This window comes from Cryptomeria japonica, chromosome 3 (genome assembly GCF_030272615.1).
Source record: "Cryptomeria japonica chromosome 3, Sugi_1.0, whole genome shotgun sequence".
NCBI lineage: Eukaryota > Viridiplantae > Streptophyta > Pinopsida > Cupressales > Cupressaceae > Cryptomeria > Cryptomeria japonica.
In genome coordinates this window covers 269,062,264-269,079,017 of record NC_081407.1, presented here as the reverse complement: position 1 = coordinate 269,079,017, position 16,754 = coordinate 269,062,264, and the positions used below count along the sequence as shown (strand labels likewise).

At 35.4% G+C, this 16,754-nt stretch overlaps 1 protein-coding gene across 1 annotated transcript; it reads left to right on the top strand.

The window, feature by feature from the left end:
- The first annotated feature begins 4,821 nt into the window (after positions 1-4,821).
- LOC131053312 (beta-fructofuranosidase, insoluble isoenzyme 1) lies at positions 4,822-14,567 on the top strand. Its single transcript, XM_057987889.2, has 8 exons — positions 4,822-5,290; positions 5,514-5,522; positions 5,607-6,469; positions 6,612-6,773; positions 13,399-13,634; positions 13,724-13,814; positions 13,898-14,117; positions 14,263-14,567. Exons 1-7 carry the CDS (start codon positions 5,101-5,103, stop codon positions 14,102-14,104), a joined length of 1,758 nt encoding a protein of 585 aa, XP_057843872.2. The 5' UTR covers positions 4,822-5,100; the 3' UTR covers positions 14,105-14,117; positions 14,263-14,567.
- Positions 14,568-16,754: the final 2,187 nt, after the last annotated feature.

Sequence of the window (16,754 nt, the reverse complement as noted above, 5' to 3'; positions counted from 1 at the left end):
GCAAGGGAGGGGGGCCAAAACAATATCCCCATAGGAGCATCACAAAATTCTCACCAGAAACCACTTCCATAAGCCACCGTACATGAAGGCAAAAACAAAGGGATGCTTGAAAAAATGGCCCTAGGAGAAAGAAATAAGAACAATGCATGCCAAAACCAGATAGACCAAAAAATAGCAAAGAAACCCACCAACGGAGGGAGGAAAGACACCGATCTAAATGGATAAAATGAACAGGGGATGGGACACCCAAACCACAACTCACCGAAGTACCCACAACACCATAGTTCTCAAATTGGCCACAGAAAAGAAATGACAAGGATCCATATAAACAACCAAGAGAAAGAAAAAACACCATTGGGCCACAAGGGAGAGAAGGAGCCCAGCTAGAGATGGGTTCTCTAGACATCCCAAACTCAAAATACCCATGGGAAACCAGGATAAGAAAAAAACCCATAGTAAACCAACACATAGACCCAGTTCCATCTACCTCTCCATCACCATCCTCCTCCTCAACATCTTCCAAAACCCTACAACCGCTTCCTCTCCCTACACTCTCGAAAGCCATATGATAATTCACGTTGTTAATTAATTAATTATATTATGCTAACTAATAAATCATATTGTCCTTATATTGCCATATTTCAAATAATTTGATTAATCATTATTAATTAATTAGTTATCTCCTAATTAATTTATGTACATGCATCCGATCAAAATAAATAAATTATTATTATTATCTTCACCCATATCTCATTCATGACAATTTAGTTAGTTCCACCTTTCACTAGTTGACCAAATAATTAAGTAATTAGTTGATCATGTTAACTTCCAATCAAATTAGTCGATTGAATAATCAAATTGATTAACTTAATAATAAATTTAGTTGATTGATTAGTTAATTTAGTTGAATGATCAATTGAGCTAGTTAACTAGTTATTCAAGTAATTTTACGAATTAATCAATTGAGTTAACTAGTATATCAAACTAGTTAACTCCAAATACACTAATTGCTAAAGAGACACAAAATGAGACCTTTGCTAGCCAAAAGTGAAGATTTGGTGAACAAAAAGTTAGACAAAAATAATAATATTGTCAAAAATCTTTTTAATGCTCTTAATTATATTGGAAATACTAGTAAAGAAAGAGATAAGGGAGCTTCTTGTAGAGTAATCACAACCTCATTAGTAAGCCACCATTTGAGAAAGGCTTGTTTATCAAGGCAAACTTGTGTTGATTTGAAGCTAAATAAAAAAACAATTGTCTAGAGAACTTGCAAGAAGAGCAAGATTTGATAGTCCTCTTCAAAATGATACATGGGCTTTTAGTGGGAGGCTTCCACATATTGATCAGAAGCTAACAAATAACATAAAGTATGAAATTCAACAATTTTTGCACTCTAACTCTAGAGTATCACCCAATGTAATGGATGTTTTAAAGTTAAGAATTGGCAATCAAGACCACACACCACATCCTAAACATTTTTTGAAATGTAGCAAAAACATATTGTACAAACAATTTGAGAGTTTATAGCCCTTAATAGAATATCTGCATGATTTGATGATGATATTAGTAAGACCATATAATCCATTGCCCCTTAAGCTAATGTTAAGTACATGGAGAAAGGACTTAGAGATTCTTATAATCTTTTCATTAATGATTAGAACCATGGTGACGATGAAAAATTAATCCAAATACACATAATAATCTATTGTCTTGTGATAATATTCACAAGATTCACACTAATATTATTTTTATCTAATTTTATCTTGTATAAAAGATAACACTAATACAATTTGAAATTTAAACTTAGGTATAAATAATAACACGCATGCAAGATCACACAAATTAACGTAGATATTTGAAAACCTTAATAGAACAAAAGTTAACTAGATGCAAATGAATCCTCCATGTTAGTAAGGAAACTCAACCTAAAGAATTTCACCCTAACCAAACTTGACTTTGGGGGGTATCATGTTTTTTTATTTAACATAAATGTCTAGTTCTTTACAAGATTATTAATGATACAAATGCTTTTGTGCCTAGAACAAGCCAACGAGGCCTATTTTTTTCGTTTTCCTCAACTTTACAATTCAACCCATTTGGTTAGGTTTGCTTCGATGTCATCGCCTTGAGTCAAACTATTCAAGTTCAGCGGATAAATGACTCCGCCCGTCCCTAAGAAGAGAACAAAATTACTCGTAAAACACAACAATTAACACTTACCAAAATTAAAATATTAGAAACTTATAAATAATATAATTTTATTTTTTATTCTGTAATTTGATTTATAAATATTATTTTATTGGGCTTAAATAAATTTATATTACAAGATCATATTTTAATAATGGAAAATTGGAAGCTTTTATGATTATTTTTTAGAAATTTAAAACTATTTACGTATTGTGTTTAATTATTTTAGCTTATTAATTTATTTTAGAAGTTTGGTTTTAATTTATTAAATTATATTTAAATGTGATATAAGATGTCTTATATCATCTAAATGATGTAATTCTAGGGTGTAGATTTATTGAAAATAATTTAGAGTAGGCGTATATTTTCTTATGTATTATCTTTATTTAGATAATTTTATTTTGTTAAATAATAATTTAGTTTTTTATTCTTGAATTTGTTTTGCAAAGATTATATAGATGTGAGACACAGACTAGAAGATAATATATAGGATTAAGAGGTCAACTTCTTATCTATATTAGATTCTAAGCTTAATTGTTAGAAAATGAAAAAAAAAAAGATTATGCTAAAAGTGAATAATAGGAACAAAAAAGGTGTTACACCAAAACAAACATCCCCTAAGACATTAGATTTAGTCAACAAGAACTATTATAAATCATGATCATGAAAATATGTCAAAAAATCATCTATAAACAATTTTCAGATCTAGTATAAGAATAATCTTAACTTTATATGAATCATAATTTTTTTTATATATGATTACGTAACTTAGCCAATAGATTACTAGAACATAAACTAAGATTGCTCTTGAATTTAAAATAAGGAAAGTGAGAAGTAAAGTTGTACACAAAACTTGATGAGATCATATTTACAAAGTTAAACTTGGTTACAAATGAGCACATGGCTCTTTATTTATAGAGAATGCTTCTAAAATACCCCCCAAAACATAAAGCGTATAGTGGTGGAAAACTTTCTATTTAAAAATTGCATGGTAAAAGCGAGAAGCAATACAAATTCTTGCTTAATTTCATCACTCTACAATTGCTTGGTTAGGTTAGAGTGGGAAGTTTGTTGTATGTCATATAATAGTTCAAATCTTGCTAATAATATTTCAAATATTTTTGGTATTTAACTTTTTCAAAGGATTTTTTCACATTCAAAGTAGTTAAAGTATTTGAGTTAACAATTAAATAACTTTTTGAGTTAGAAATGATGCAAACAAATCACATAAGTACTATTTCTTCACGATTTTTTTGTTCAATCTAAAACATTGTTTGGTGTCATGTGGAATGTTGTTAAAATGCTATATGGTCAAAAGTAATAAACAAAATATATGTGGACTCCACCATCAATGAAGTCCTCTCAACATTGACTAACAAGGAAAAAGGTTGTTAAGCCTACCAAGGATTATATGTCATCTAATGGGGCTTTGTGCTTAGAATTTCTTAGCATTAGATGACAATGTAGCATGTATTATTGGATTAAAGATGACATGCTTATCAAACAATTCTCACTACTTCCCTTTTGAAATAGGCATTAGTCTTGAAAATCTCAGAAGTTGTTAGATTACCATTGATTAATGAATCAAGTTGTTACAAGTTTTTGAAGGATTCCAAACACTGAGTAGTAGAAAAAATTCATTGAAATTACTTACTAGACAAATACCATTTGTATTTACATATTGAAAATTCACTACAATTTTGACAACACTTGTAAGAAAGAATAGGAATCCAAGAAAGCATTCATTAAGCATGAAGTCAAATAGATATGAATATGAAATTGAAAACCCCTGAAACTAAACTAAAAACAACTACATATGTGTGTTAAAATTGATTAAGAAATGGTAACTCACAATTCTTTAACCTATCATAACAAGAGAACTTGGAAATTGAAGACCCCTAAAAGAATACCTTTGTCTCAATTTACTAACTCACAATTCTTCAACCTATCATAACAAGAGAACTTGAAAATTGAAGACCCCTAAAACAATACCTTTGTCTCAATTTACTAACTTGAAGATTAATATTTATTTGCTAAAAAAATTAGACTATGTTGCACAACTAATTTAGGAAAAAACATATAAAACTTATTACAACGAATGTTCTATTTAGACAAACCCATTCACTAATATGAACTATTAGCTACATTCTTAATCAACCTACTTCATAAAATCACCTTGAAAATAATAGTTAACCAAACAAATAACAATATTTATGGATCTCTTTCAATAGAAGATTTTCACGATGTAAATTTGAAAAGCAAACTCAAACACTTGAATTAAATAAGTCATATTTCTAACAGTGCGGAATTCAACAATAAGATACATCCATTTCAAAAGCACACATTGCAGAGAATAGCTTCATAAAAAATGTCTTAGATACCAAACATCTATTATAATATATTTATAATGTATTAATGACATCGATATCACATCTAAAAATAGTATTAAACAAGTGTACCGCCCACACCTAACAAAACAGATATAAAGGCGTAGGGTGTAGGTGTGTGCTGAGAATCAACTACATGGAGCTGGATCAATTTATTTTAATCCTTTCAATTGTTAAAAATAATATTTAATATGAAATTTTAAATTTTGGTTGTTGATCTTGCATTGTTTTCCAATTCTTAGAAATAATATTTAATATGAAATTTTAAATGTTGTTGATCTTCCATTGTTTACTATTTTAAAGGAAAATAATGTTGTTGGCTGCTTGTCTGAAACTTTGGAACCATATTTTATTTTTCTTCAAAAAAAATTCTCCCTCTGTATCACCCTCTCCAACTCCCTGTGTTAATATTTTGGGTTAACATATTTGTAATATATTTTTCTATCTAGATAGTAATGGCAGTTTATTTGTTCTTCTGCCTGTAAAATAGAGATCTAAAAGTTTAGAATGTAAATGTTTTTATATGCAATCAAATATATTTCTGATAGTAAATGGGACATTGACAATGGAAACACAGAAAGTTTTTGCTCTGGCATATCTATGCTGGATTGCTTGCCTTTTACCTGTTATCTGCCAGGAGGATTTCAACACGGTTGGCTCAACTGTGGAACGCACTGCCTACCATTTTCAACCTCCAAAAAACTGGATGAATGGTCTGTGCTTTTTTAATCTCCAGATCAATTTCTGCTTTGGATTTTTGTCAAACTGATTGAGAATCTTATATTTTGGTTTTGGTGTCTGAAATTGTTTTCTAAAAGAGCCACAGATCTCTCTAGTTCATCATTTTATTTAGTTCCTGCTTTGGGCTTTTGTAACTGATCAGAATTTCACTTTATCTTTTTGATTGTTTGGCATTGGTTTGTAAACCGGGAACAGATCCAAATGGTGAGTTTGCTTGTTCAATTTCACTAGTTTGACATTTATCAGGTTTGATAAGAGAACCGATATAATACTCAATGTGTTTTACAGGGCCCATGTTTTATAAAGGACTGTACCATTTGTTTTACCAGTACAATCCTAAGGCAGCTGTATGGGGCAACATTGTGTGGGGGCATGCTGTGTCAAAGGATCTTATTAATTGGAAATCACTAGAATTTGCAATCATTCCGAGTGAATGGTATGATATAAAGGGTTGTTGGTCTGGCTCTGCTACACTTTTGTCTGGAGAGAACCCTGTGATTCTTTATACAGGATGGGACAACTCCTCTAGACAGGTCCAGAATATGGTTGTTCCTCAAAATTCATCTGATCCCTACTTAAGGAAATGGATGAAGATCCCTGAGAATCCAATTATAGTTCCAGACAATGGAATTAATGGGAGCTCTTTCAGAGATCCAACAACTGCCTGGCTTGGCAAAGATGGGAGATGGAGAATTCTTGTGGGTAATAAGGAGGATCAACATCATAATGGAAGGGCCCTCCTTTACATAAGCAAAGATTTTGTTCACTGGACCAAAAAGAAGCACCCTCTCCATTCTTCCAAAAAGACAGGAATGTGGGAGTGCCCTGATTTTTATCCTGTTGCTAAATTGGGAAAGCTTGGACTGGATACTTCCACCAATGGTCCTGATGTTAAGCATGTCTTGAAGGTATCCCTTGATGATACAAAATATGAGTATTATACAGTTGGAACCTATTTCACAGGCATTGATATATATGTTCCAGACAATACTAGTGCAGACAATAAATATGGATTGAGATATGATTATGGAAAATTCTATGCATCCAAAACCTTTTTTGATAATCATAAGAAAAGAAGAATCTTGTGGGGATGGATCAATGAGTCAGACAGCATGCAGGATGATATTGCAAAGGGATGGTCTGGTGTGCAGGTAAGAAGTAAATTAATTTTCAGGTCAATCAAGTATGTTTAACATCACCCAACTTAAAATGCCACATCAAACATACATAATGTTCAAACCCAACCTAGTTATATATAATTATAATGAATATATTTTGGTCTTATGCATAAAGGCCATCCCAAGAACAATCTGGCTAGACAATGCCTCCAAAAGCCAGCTGGTGCAGTGGCCAGTTTCAAAGTTGGAGTCCTTGCATGGACATAAAATCTACAAAGAAAACATCAATCTTGATACTGGATCCACCATAGAAATTGCAGGGCTGACAGCTGCACAGGTGATCAAATGTCAATTGAAATTCCTCTATTTTTTTAATCATGGCATGATTTTGTCAACTACTGCAGTAATTATCTTTACTATTTTGGAAAAGTAAAAAACTGAAGGTTATTTATGTCTATAATTTTTATATTTTTAATTTATTAAAATTGAGGGGTTTCTAGCAGTAACTTCTCTGGACAATTATAATTTTTAGGGAAAAGGTTTTCATGAAATGTTTAAAGGATATATATATGAGAATGTTATCTAAAATGAATTTAATTTCTAATACGATATATTTTTGTAAACTAAAAGAAACAAAAACTTATTAATCACAAAAGAAGATTACAAAATAAAAATGGTCAATAGCCCAGCAAAAAACATAGAGTTGTCCATTTCTATCCTCAACTAATTGCTTGAACATGTGAGATAAATCCAAATGCAAATGCCCCCTTTTTTCAATACTCCAACCCTGCAGCCCATCAGATGTCCATTTTCAAAACAATCCACTACTCTATTCCATTCTCTAGGAATATTACAAAAAACAACAGATTTTAAGGGCCTACTCACCTTAGAATCTGTCGAATTACCACAGCTAAATGTTAATTAGTATCTTCTGAGTGCTGCTCATTCAGCATATGCACCACCACTTGTGAATCACAGATTCACAAATAATCTTTTGCGATCCAAAAACACAACCTCTCTCCATTGCATAGAAGACGACAAAGGCCTCCATAATGTTATTTGTTGAAATATTATTCTACATAAATATGATATGTTTTCAGAATTAAGAACAGGGTACACTATTACATAGGCTGCTAAATGAACATGGTGATCCAAGAGTGAAACAAAAATAAGTATGTTGTTTCAACCCTTCTTATATCTGTTCAACTACTGTTCAGTTGATTATGATTGTTTTCAAGGTTTACATTTGGAGTATCAGTTCTGCTTATGACTCTTGGACAGTCCTCAATCCTTTAGATATTACGGTGTATGACTGTTCCTTTAGATATTACAAAACGGCATTTTATTTCCAAGTTGCAGATCACTGAAGTGAATCATCACATTGTGCAAGAGTTTGAACTTCTTTTCTTGATATGTTTCATTGTTTTTATTAAGTAAATGGGGAATGCAAGGGTCCCTTTCAAAAGTCAAACAGCCGAATCAAAACAGGTAAAAAAAAAGGAGACCACCAAAAGAGTATAACAGAGACAAACAACATAAGAGAAAGAAAATAATAACAAATACCACAAACACAAGTTGACCAGAGGGAAAATGGCCCATACCCTGAAGATACAAAGCCAACCTCCCTTTTCTCAGGATGCTGATGCAGAGCATCCTTTAGAGAGCATTCCTGATATGGTTCATTCTTATTTTAGTCCATTTCAGCAGATTGTTTTTTTTGATCGGTAAAGGCAGAGTCAGATTTGTATTAATAAGTTTAGACACATATGATTGAAACAAAATTCTCAGTCATTCAAAATCCCTGCTCTTTGAGAGCACAGAGAATTCACCAAAACCAGAAAGGCTTAAACTTATGTTTTAACTATTTTTAAAACCATTAGAGGGTTTAATAGTCTAGGAAAGCAAATAGACTATAAGTGATAGAGGCAGAATTCCAACTGCCTAGAACAGAGTTTTTAAGCTTGAAATTAAACCTATGAGAAATATACATATCTACTTAGTATCAAAAATCAAAATGAGGGAACCACAAAAATCCTAGCTTGAAGATGGAGTGTCGGGGTTATGCTGCTGCTTCCTGGAAGGACCACGACCTCTTCCTTTGCTTGCAAATCCCTGTCGAACTTCAGCTGACTGGAGCACCTTCCTGTCTCGACCACGTCCTTTGCCCGGAGGGCGACCTCTACCACAGCTCAAACCATTCCCACGACGACCCCTGGAACCACGACCCCTGCTAGCCTGATCCAATTGTGGGTTTTCCTCTTCTGGTTTTGGAGGTAGGATGCCGTTAAGTCTTGCAAACTGGATAAGGTCCTCCTCCCTTCCAAGGTCTTCTGAATCCTCTCCCAGGAACCGCCATTTGAGATAGCCAAGGCCAACACCCGCAAACACTCTGTGCTTATCCAGGTCCTTCCCTTTCAAATCAAGCAGGAAGGGGTAATACTTAATCAATTCTCTGTGAGCATTAGAAAGGATTCTATCTCCTGGATGAGGGGCCCCAGAATCATGAATTGCTTTGTTAAGAATTTCCTGGAGCTCTGGGTCACTTCCTCCGAGAAGAGCTTCTTAGTGAGAGACTAGACTGCCTGTTTAGCGATTTTTAGGTCAAGAAGGGAGGCGACAAACCTTGAAGAGATGCTGGTGTTATCCCGAGGATATTCGTCTCTATTGAGATGACCACTGCCCAAAATCATCTTCATGGCCAAAATGAGTGGAAATCCGAGAAGAGGAGGAGACGCTTGAGCCTTAAGTCTGTGATTTTTCTGAAGGAAACTTGTCTCATGGATGTCGAGAGGGAGATTGGAGTGTCGGCTCCAAAACAGCATGTGGGTCTGGGATACACGCTCATGATGAAGCCAAAGGGAGGGTCAGCCGCCATGAGGGACGGAGCAGGTTGAGCAACAGAGAAGGAGAAGGGCACTGAGAGAGAAACAGAGAGAAGGAAATGAACACATAAAGCAAAAGGCAACTGCGAAGAGGAAAGATGGCACACTGTTTAAAGCCGAGTAATGAGGATCGTGGTCGCAATAAATTTAGCAATAAAGGTGGCGGAGGATGTTTGTCCTTGTCAAGCCAACTCACCCGGACGGGCCACGCAGACCTTGAATTGATTTGACAATACATCAGTGATCTTGAGAGGAGGATCGGAAAAGGCTTAGGTCATTACTACAACTGGATGATGCACTTGACTGCGGGCCCACCCTCTCAAGGGCGATGGAAAATTTGAATTCAAGATTGAGTCAATTCTTCTAGATTTGTTGTCGAAAAGTCTGCGATTCCTTTCCTTCCATATTTCCCAAACTAGACAAGAAGGGGACAATTCCATGATTGAGCTTAGGGTGGACTCCTTGGAAGAGATAGGCCAGCTTTGAAACAGAGATTTAATATCATTTGGAAGGGCTAAGATCAGGCCTAGTTTGGCACAGAGCCATCTCCAACATTTGAACGCAAAGGGGCATGAGAGTAGTAGGTGGTCCACTGTCTTTGATTGAGCTTTGCACAGGATGCACCTAGAGGGTCCTTCATACCCCATTTTTGTGAATTTTTCTGTAGTTAATTTTTTTTTTTGATATGATAGCCATGCAAAGATCCCTGCCTTAGGGATAACTTTAGAACTCCAGAACAACTTCTTAGGGAAATCTAGATGATCCTGCGCAGCATTATTGACCAGTACTCTGTAACCATCTCTAGGATTGTAGAGCCCTGTTTTGGAGGGAGCCCAAATTAAAGAATCGTGTCCTCTTCTCGGATTAACATTTCTATTTTTTAACAGATCTTTGAGCTGGTCTATATCATCCCTTGTAGTAGGGACTGAATCCAATGATTTCCATCTCCAGCTTTGAGAGCCAGGTGAACCGTCAAAGGCCATGTAATCTCTTACTTTGACACCCCAGTGGTGTTTAAGCCAGTTTTTTGTTGTTGGAATGTTGAGAAGATTAGCTATGGGAGGGTAGCCACCCCAAGAATCTTCCCAAAAAAGACTTGAGGCTCCATCATGGATGTCCCATGATATTTGTTCTGATATCAGGTTTCTGCATGAGATTAAAAAATTCCATGTTTTAGAGCCCTTGGGAAATGAGTTAGCTCGAAGAAAATTGGTTGGCTCTTGATCTGGTAAGTATGTAGTGGCTAGCATTCTAGACCATGTGATAGTTGGATTCCTGATGAACTTCCATACTAGTTTGGCCCCTAGAGCTTTATTTTGCAATTTGAGGTCCTTAAGGCCTAAGCCTCCCAGGACTTTAGGCTTGATTATTTTTTCCCATGCAATTAGAGCTATTCTGTGTTTCTCCTCTGAGTTTTGCCAAAAGAAGTTCCTCATTTTCTTGATGAGAAAGGTATTTGCACTTGCTGTGAGAGATAGAATGGAAAGAAGGTAGATGGGCAGAGCTGATAATACTGCTTGGATCATAACAAGTCTGCCCGCCCATGACAGCCATTTCCCTTTCCAGGAGTTTGAAGACTGATCCATTTTTAGTTTGAGAGGATCCCATGACCTAGCACTCCTAGTTCCCTGATCAATTGGAATTCCCAAATGGATGCAAGGGAGGGACCCTACACTGCAATCCAGGATTGAGAGTATTTTAGCCTGTAGTTGACTAGGGGTAGAAAAGAAGTAAACCTTGGATTTGTCCTTGTTCCTAGTTTGGCCTGAAGGTTTCCCAAAGGTGTCCAGAATTTGTTTAAAATGGGATGCCTCTTTGATTTTTGCTGCCCCCAACAGGTGATTATCATCTGCAAACTGCTGGTGGGTGATTGAAAAGTTTCTAGTTACCTTGACCCCCTCTAAAAGATTGTTCATGTGGCTTCTTTTAATTGTTCTGCCTAAAATTTCCCCCATTATGATGTAAAGAAAGGGAGAGATAGGATCTCCTTGTCTAATTCCCCTTGAGGAGGAGAAAAAGCCTTCTGGCTTCCCATTTACCAAGATTGAAAATTTTGGAGTAGAAATGCATTCAAAGACCCAATCAATCCACTGCTTTGCAAACCCAAAGGCTTGCATAACCTTGCAAAGAAAGCGCCAATCAACACTATCATAAGCTTTTGAGATGTCTACTTTAATCATCATACCTGGTCTTTTAGTGCTTTGAAGAGTATGGATTGCTTCTTGTGCTATTATGGCTCCGTTAAGGATTGAGCGACCTGCAACAAACCCTGTTTGTTCCTCTAATGTTATTGATTCCATGAGGGGCTTCATTCTGTTCATCATGACTTTAGAGAGGATTTTATAGACAGTGTTGCAGAGAGATATGGGTTTGAAATCACCTAGTTTTACTGCATTTTCTTTCTTGGGGATGAGGATGATGAATGTGTTGTTGACTTCCTTAAGAAGCCTACCTGATCTCCTTGAGCATTCTAGGGCTGCCACAAGGTCCTGACCTAAAATATGCCAACATTTCTTATAAAAGTCCGATGGGAAGCCATCCGGGCCAGGAGCTTTGCCCGAAGGCAATTGATTGAGGGCTTGGAACACTTCCTCCATCTTAAGGCTCTCTTTTAGGTTTTGGTTCTGCTTGTCTGTTATAATCTTGGGGATCACATCCAACATCTTATCTTGCTCTAGTAGGTGGGAGCCTTCAAGGTTATTTAAGAGGTTGAAGAAGAAGGAAGTGATTTCCTCCTTGATTTCCGCCGGATCCTCTATGATCCGGTTATCTTTGGACTCTAGTTTTGATATCTAGTTCTTACTCCTTCTGATTTTTGTCACATTATGAAAAAACTTAGTGTTTTTGTCCCCCATACTGAGCCAGTTCTCCCTTGATTTCTGTTTCCAAAAAATCTCTTCTTTGGACAAGATATCCTCATATTCCAGTAGGAGCATCTTTTCTTGTTGAAAGGAATTCAGATCCATACCTTCTAGGATGATCCTATCATTTAGAGCTGCCAATCTACCTTGTAGCAAACAATTTGTTGAAAAGATGTTTCTGAAGTGCTGAGAGTTCCATTGGACCAGTTTATGTTTGACAAATTTCAGCTTAGCATTAAAGCAGAAGAGTTTAGAACCTACCACCGATGCCTCCTTCCACCAGTTTTCTATCAATGAGAGGAAATTTTGGTCTTCATCCACATGTTCTCGAACCTGAATGGGGCTTTGCAATGAGATCTATTATCGGTCAAGGACAGGAGAATGGGGTAGTGATCCGATCCTGAACAGGGGATTACCGAGCATGAAGGGATGAATGGAAGGCTCCTTAAGTCGCCTTGCCAAAAAAATCTATCCAATTTTTCTGCAATATTGCTAAAGCCTTTCCTTCTATTTATCCAGGTGAACAAATCTCCTGAGTCTATTTCCATCAGACCGTTCCTATCAATCTAGTCATTGAAATCCTGTTGAGATCCTCCTAAGCGGATTAATCCACCCCTTTTGTCGGAGGAACTTCTGATGGCATTGAAGTCACCCCCTATAAAGAGTTGTTCCTTAGAATGAGAAGAGAGGATTGAATCTAAGGAGGACCATAAGAGGCGTTTGTTGGTGGGGGAAACTGGACCATAAGTGTTAATGACAAGGAAAGAAGAATTGGATTGGAAGTGAACTACTTTTGCCAAGATCCAATTCCTGTTTGAAGCAATGCCAGTAACTTTTACTTGGGAAGGCTTCCAGATTATCATTAGGCCTCCTGAGGCCCCATCTGAGTCCACTGTCAATTGAGAGGTAGTCTTGAAGAGGGGGCTGATTCCATCACCGAAGGCAACTGCTTGTCTATTGTCCAGCTTCGTTTCTTGTAAGAAAATAATTTCTGCACTGACCAAAAGAATCCTCCTTTTGATCACCCTTTGTTTGTTAGGGGCATTAAGGCCCCTAACATTCCAAGATAAGATTTTCATTGTATTTTAATCTGTTTCAGCAGATTTAATCATAAGTCTACTTGGTATTTTAATCTGTTTCAATGTAAATATGACACCTTTTTAGTACCTTAAGGTTAGTATTTTGGATCTTATTTATAACTGTTTGTTGTTTACATTAGGCAGATGTAGAGGTTTCCTTCAATCTACCAAGTCTTGCAGACGTAGAAAAGATGGATGCCAATTTAGATGCTCAGCAACTGTGCAGCCAGGATGGAGCAGCTACCAAGACCATAGTTGGTCCATTTGGGCTTTTGGTTTTGGCTTCTAAAGATTTGGCCGAACAAACAGCTGTTTTCTTTAGGGTTGGAGTACATCAAAACAAGATGAAAGTTCTAATGTGCAGTGACCAGAGCAGGTTGGAACAATTCAACAGTAAAATATTAAATAGTTCTTTAAAACATTAATGTGCAATACTGAAAGTCTTAACTTTTTTCGTATGTGTAGATCATCTTTGAAAACAGATGTTGATAAAACAACTTATGGAAGTTTTGTTTCTTTTTCCTTCAACCAAAAGAGTATCTCTCTAAGAGTACTGGTGAGTCATGATTTGGCTATTTGTAATTTTCTCCTGGGCTTATAATTGGAAAAGAAAAGAATTGATCAATGTGAAAAGTGCAGGTTGACCATTCAATTGTAGAAAGTTTCGGAGAAGGGGGAAAGACTTGTATAACAGCCAGAGTTTATCCTAATCAGGCAATTGGAGAAGATGCTCACCTTTACTTATTCAACAATGGCGTTTCTTCTGTCACAGCTAGTAAATTGACAGCATGGGACATGGTGTCCTCTCAACAGCCTAGCCATACAATAAGGGCCTATGAATTATAGGCCTAAGAGTAAGGTATCTAAATTTATTCGAAGCTTCAACCACATGGCTTAATCATGAAATTTTTTGTAATTTTCTATTCTTCACATTTCACAGTCATACTCTATCAATTTGTTTGGATTTTCTTCTATCAAACTACCCAACCTAATTTGCATTGCAGAGTTAAACCACCCACATTCCTTAATGTTGTCGGGAGCCTGTTCAAATTGCATGGGTGACCCATAGAAAAATTTAATATAGGAAATAGATTTCTTGTAAGAACGATTGAAAATTGGAGCACTTGATTGTTGAGCTAACAATCATTCAAGGAAAAGTTTGAAAATAGGAGAGGCAAGTTTAACACTCCATAGCAACTTGAAGCTTTACAAATGGTGACTTGACCTGTTTATGCTTTGCATAAATTGTTGGTGGTCTCTGATTTGTATGTGGTATTCTTTATTCAGAGTTATTTGTAATGTGAAGTGTTGGTACTGTGATTTGTATGTGGTATTCTTTATTCAGAGTTATTTGTAATGTGAAGTGTTGGTACTGTGATCATAATGTATTAGTATTATAAGTTTTTTAGTCTTGTTGATGTTGAGAGGCGTTCTAGAGTGATAACAAGGGGTGGAGTGTAATGACACGAATGTGTTAATTTTTTTTTTTTCATATTTTATTTTAAATTTGATAATGATTTCTACATCAAAATTATAATATTTAATAATAATATAATATTTTCAAAATAATTTGCTCGTAAAATTTATGTCATGTATTTACTGAATAAAATAGTTTCAAAATTAAATAAAATAACTTTTGACTAAATAAAAAAGAGAGTACTTAATTAATATCTCTTAAGTACAAAATAAAATTGAGCTTCTAAAATAAAATAAGCACATATCTACAATTTAATTTTTATTAAATCCTTTCATCTTGATTTCATACTCCATGACTTGAAAAATGAACAGATTTGATTATTTTAAGTAAAATAGCCAAATTTTTAGTATCTATTAAGTTCTTGCATCTTGTTCAAATGGTTTTTTCTACAAATCCCTTCTTACTAACATCATATTGATGTCACTCCCACATGTTGGCATCACCATCCTCCAAGTGACCTCCCCTTCCATGCTAACATCATCATGATGCCATGCTAGCATCATCCTCTCTTTCCACCTTTGTAGGGTTTACATCCATATCTAAACATGTGAACTCTATCCTAAATTCACTTTTGATGTTCACTTGTTCACATTTTCCGCATCCACTTCAACATGAAATTATCACAAATCCCTTCTCTATCCATCACTTCCCTTCCCTTTATTCACTGCTTTGTAGGAATTCAATGTGCAATTGTCACTCCCACTTCACTTTTACATGGAATTTATGTAAATTTCTTCTCTATCCATCCCCCTCTTTTCTCCATTTCCTCCTTTGCAAGAATTTAATGTGTAGTCAAATGTCACTTGAATCATCCACTTCCACGTGAATTTAATCTGTAACTTTTCTTTTCAACAAATCAAAACTCTTTGTTTCTCTTGTAGTCTATTTAAACTCTTTTCTATCCCTCTCATTGTTTCCATTAGGGGTCCACAAAAACTACTAAAATTCCTAGTAAAATTTCTATAAAAACTAGCCAAACCATGAAAAGATCTCACCTTTGTAGCACTCTTTGGGATAGGCTATTCAAGGATAGCCTTAACATTATTTTGGATCCATTTTAAGACCATCTATTGGGACAACAAATCCAAGGTACACTAACTCCTTCACAAAGCTGCACTTTTTCAAGTTAATCAATAACCTTTCTTCTCTTAACTTCTCAGAGACCGCACAAATATGCTTTATATGCTCCTCCAATGTTTTACTAAAAATTAGAATATCATCCAAGTAAACAATAACAAACTTACCCAAAAACTCTTTTAGTACCTTGTTCATGAGTCGCATGAATGTGATCAGTGCATTGGTTAGCCCAAAAGGCATGCCTAACCACTCATACAAGCCCTCCTTTGTTTTGAAGGCTATTTTCCATTCATCTTGTTCTCTAATATGGATTTGGTGATATCCACTCCTAAAATCTATCTTTGTGAAGTATTTAGCTACACTCAAACAATCCATAATATTATCTATCCTTGGCAAGGGAAATCTATACTTGATAGTAATTTTATTGATAGCCCAGGAATCTAAAACATCCTCCAGTCTCCTTTTTTCTTTAGTGCTAATACTTCAGGTACCACACATGGACTCAAACTCTCTCAAATCAACCCTTTCTACAATAATTATTGGAAGGTATGTCTATTCAACTCTTTATTATTTGCTAGAGTCATTCTATGAGCTACCTAGTTTGACAAACTAGCTCTAGGAATTAGGTCTGTTTGATGACTTATCTTCCTAATTGGTGGTAATTTGTCAAGTACATTATTAGATACAATATTCTAAAACTCATCCAACAAATCTATATTTTCAATAGGTATAGCGTCTACATCTTCTCTACTAGATTTAGGAATTAAAGCAGAACACAAATGCTCATGTTTTATGCCATCTACAATTTTTCTTCCATTAACTAAACATATTCTTGCATAACTTTCCTCTATCTCCTTCAACGGCTTTATCTTGTGTCAAACTCCATCCATTGTCAAAGAATACATATTTGCATATCCATCATGATTCATGTATTAGATGATG

Coding starts and splice junctions, on each gene's coding strand:
- LOC131053312 (XM_057987889.2), top strand. CDS start 5,101: ATGCAATCAAATATATTTCTGATAGTAAATGGGACATTGACAATGGAA. Junction 6,470..6,611: donor AGGGATGGTCTGGTGTGCAG/GTAAGAAGTAAA, acceptor TTATGCATAAAG/GCCATCCCAAGAACAATCTG. Junction 6,774..13,398: donor CAGGGCTGACAGCTGCACAG/GTGATCAAATGT, acceptor TGTTTACATTAG/GCAGATGTAGAGGTTTCCTT.